The sequence below is a fragment of the Myotis davidii genome, unplaced genomic scaffold, assembly GCF_000327345.1.
Source record: "Myotis davidii unplaced genomic scaffold, ASM32734v1 scaffold299, whole genome shotgun sequence".
NCBI classification, from domain to species: domain Eukaryota; kingdom Metazoa; phylum Chordata; class Mammalia; order Chiroptera; family Vespertilionidae; genus Myotis; species Myotis davidii.
The window spans coordinates 7310572-7313356 of NW_006293088.1; the positions used below are offsets into that span (position 1 = coordinate 7310572).

Below are 2785 nucleotides of genomic sequence, written 5' to 3' on the forward strand. Positions count from 1 at the left end.
CTCGCGCTGCGCTCCTGGGAGGCGTTGGTGACGACGCGTGTTCCCTGGGTCAGGCAGGAGCTCGGTACCGCGGCTCCAGCTCCCGGGGTCACCCGTGGGCGAGGCTCCGGTCGGGGAAGTCGAGGCAGGGGGGGGGGAGTCTGCATCCCCATCACTCCTGGGTTCAGCCCCCCACTGGCCCGAGGTGCGGGGAAGGCGGGAGAGGACTCGAGTGGGAGGCAGGGTTTCCGGTTCCCCACCCCCGCCTGACTTCTGCAAACGTGTGCCATTTATTTGTGTTTGCACCCCCTGTAGCTTCCCCAACACCCCCTCCTCCCACCCACCGTGCATCTTCCTCGGAGAAGTTGTTATAACTCTTCGGAACGATTGGAAGCCTCGGGCCCTGCCAGGCTTTGGGTGGAAATCGTTGTCTTCTGGCTGGTCTGTCCTCCCTTCTATTTATTTATTAAATGTGTTTTTATTGATTTCAGAGAGGAAGGGAGAGGGAGGGAAACATCCATGATGAGAGAGAATCATGGATCGGCTGCCTCCTGCACCCCCACACTGGGATCGGTCCCGCAACCCTGGCCTGCGCCCTGATGGGGAATTGAACTATGACCTCCCGGTTCATCGGTCATGGTCAACCACTGAGCCAGGCCGGCCAGGCCAGTCCTCCCTTTTAAATAGGGACATAGGGACCACCCACCCCGTCACACGCACACGGGCTATTACACCGTCACCCTCTTCACAGCCCCCCCCACACGGCGGAGCCGACCCCAAACCCCAGGGTTGCTGCTGAGGCCGGAGCTGCGCCTGACTCCCAGGTAATTGCACTTGAAGGTGAAGGAGGCGAAGAAATGGCCAAAGGAATTGTGTTTGTGCCTCGGCAAGTACAGCAGGCGCCTGTCCTGGGAAGATGCCAGTCTGCAGGCCTCCCGGGACTTTGGATTTTGGCCCCTTGGCCACTATGCCCGGGGCCGCGGAGCACGTGCCCGCAGGGGGTCTGGCCGTGGCCTGGCCACGCGTGGGGGACCCAGACCAGCAGCCGTGACTCACTCTCCTTGCCCCGCTGATAAAGGGCTTGGAGAGATCGATTGTGTTTTCAATCGTGATCATTACACAGAGAATAACAGCTCTGGGCCACTTCAGAAGGAAAACAAACCCTCTGAGGAAGTGCTGGGTAGTCTCGGGTAGAGACAGGGCAAGGGGGGGGGGGCTCGGCTGCCTGGCGGGGACCACTTCCTGGAGCCACTCTGGCTCCCTTGACCCCAGTGCTGAGGGGACGGCAGCTCTTGCTTTCTTCCCATGTGTTTGTGGCAGAAATAACCCTTCCAGTCACTCACCACGAGCCTGGCTGGTGAGGCTCATGCAGTGGGGACCGCAGACTGTGTGCCCACCGGGAAGGCGCTGGGCCCGCAGCCCCGGGTGGGTGTGTGCGCCCATGTGCCCACTTGCTGAGCTAAACCCCAGGCATTTCAAAGGAGAAGTGAGAGGAGGCAGCCCTGGATTGCTGAAAGGCTTACTCGGCCTTAGGCTATAAAAACGCGATTGGCCGGTTGGTCGGGACTTCACTGGCCAAAGTGCAGCCTGGTGTCTTCTCTCTCCAAGCAGTGCCTTCGCTCTTCTGGCTGAAAGCAAGTGAGCAGCACATCTTCCCGGAGCGAGGATGGAGAAGGGCACGGTCAAGAGGGGAGGGGTAAGTGGGCTTTGGGGGAAGGGCGTGGAGCAGCCCCCGGGCCAGGGGGCCGGGTCCAGGCTCAGGGTGGGGGCAGCCTTGCAGGAGGACCTCCTGGGAGCTCGGGCGGGGGAGCTCTGTTTCATGCAACCTGCCCTCACCGTTCACCCAGCAGCTGGGCTTTGGCGGTGACGAGAGAAAGGAGGCATTCGGGGCGTTTGGATCTGAGATCCTTCGGGAATGATGCTGCTGGAGCAGCCTTGACAAGTACCTGCAGCCAAATTGAAGGGACTCGGGGGTTCATTTGCCCCAACTTCCTTCACCAAAGGAATCTGAGGTGAAGGGACCCCAAAACCAGCCACAGACTCCTAAGACATGGCTGATGAGGGGGTTTTCCTCCTGTGTTTGGAGGAAACCCTCAAAACAGACTTTTACAATTAACCTTTTCAGCAGGTTAATCACGAGGCCAACGTGAATTTAGATGCAGAAAAGATGTTGCAGGAGTTGCATGTAATTCACACCTGTAGCGGAGCTTCCCTACCTTTTAGATGATGAGGCCCCCTCCTCCTCCTTTTCTTTGGAGACAAAGGTTTTTCTGGACCTGCTGTTAGACCAGTGGTTCTCAACCGTGGCTGCACATTAGAATCACCTGGGAATCTTTTTAAAATCCTGATTTCTTGGCCTCATCCTCCGGAAATTCTGTTTCTTTGTTATGGGGTGGGGCCACAACATTAGTAACAAAGAAACAGAATTTCTGGAGGGTGAGGCCCAGAAATCAGGATTTTTAAAAGATTCCCAATAAATTAGATTAAAAAAAAATTAAGGCCCTAACCGGTTTGGCTCAATGGATAGAGTAATAAAATATATTTTAAAAAAAAGATTCCCAGGTGATTCTAATGTGCAGCCAAGGTTGAGAACCACTGTGTTAGATCTTCAGAGTCTCTTGCTTGAGGAAAATGCATAGACAGAAAGAAAATATAAATATATGAATGCTTTTCAGGATTTGTATTTTGTTCATCACAACAGCATATGCTTATATTTATGGGAGGAGAAGTACATATCTGAGCAAATTATTGTTTATTCGGTTATGATTGTGAGCCCTGGCCATAGGCAGGTTTGGAGCATGGTCTG

General features: G+C 55.1%; 1 protein-coding gene across 2 annotated transcripts in view; it reads left to right on the top strand.

Annotated features, from left to right (window-relative positions):
* The first annotated feature begins 1306 nt into the window (after positions 1-1306).
* SLC2A5 (solute carrier family 2 (facilitated glucose/fructose transporter), member 5) overlaps positions 1307-2785 on the top strand; it is a 17193-nt gene continuing 15714 nt past the window's right edge. The window contains exon 1 of one of the 2 annotated variants that reach the window (XM_015565912.1): positions 1307-1675. In XM_015565912.1, the coding sequence (XP_015421398.1) occupies positions 1646-1675 (30 nt within the window). In that variant the 5' untranslated portion in view covers positions 1307-1645. The remainder of the gene's footprint in view (positions 1676-2785) is intronic. The other variant, XM_015565913.1, reaches the window with a different exon arrangement.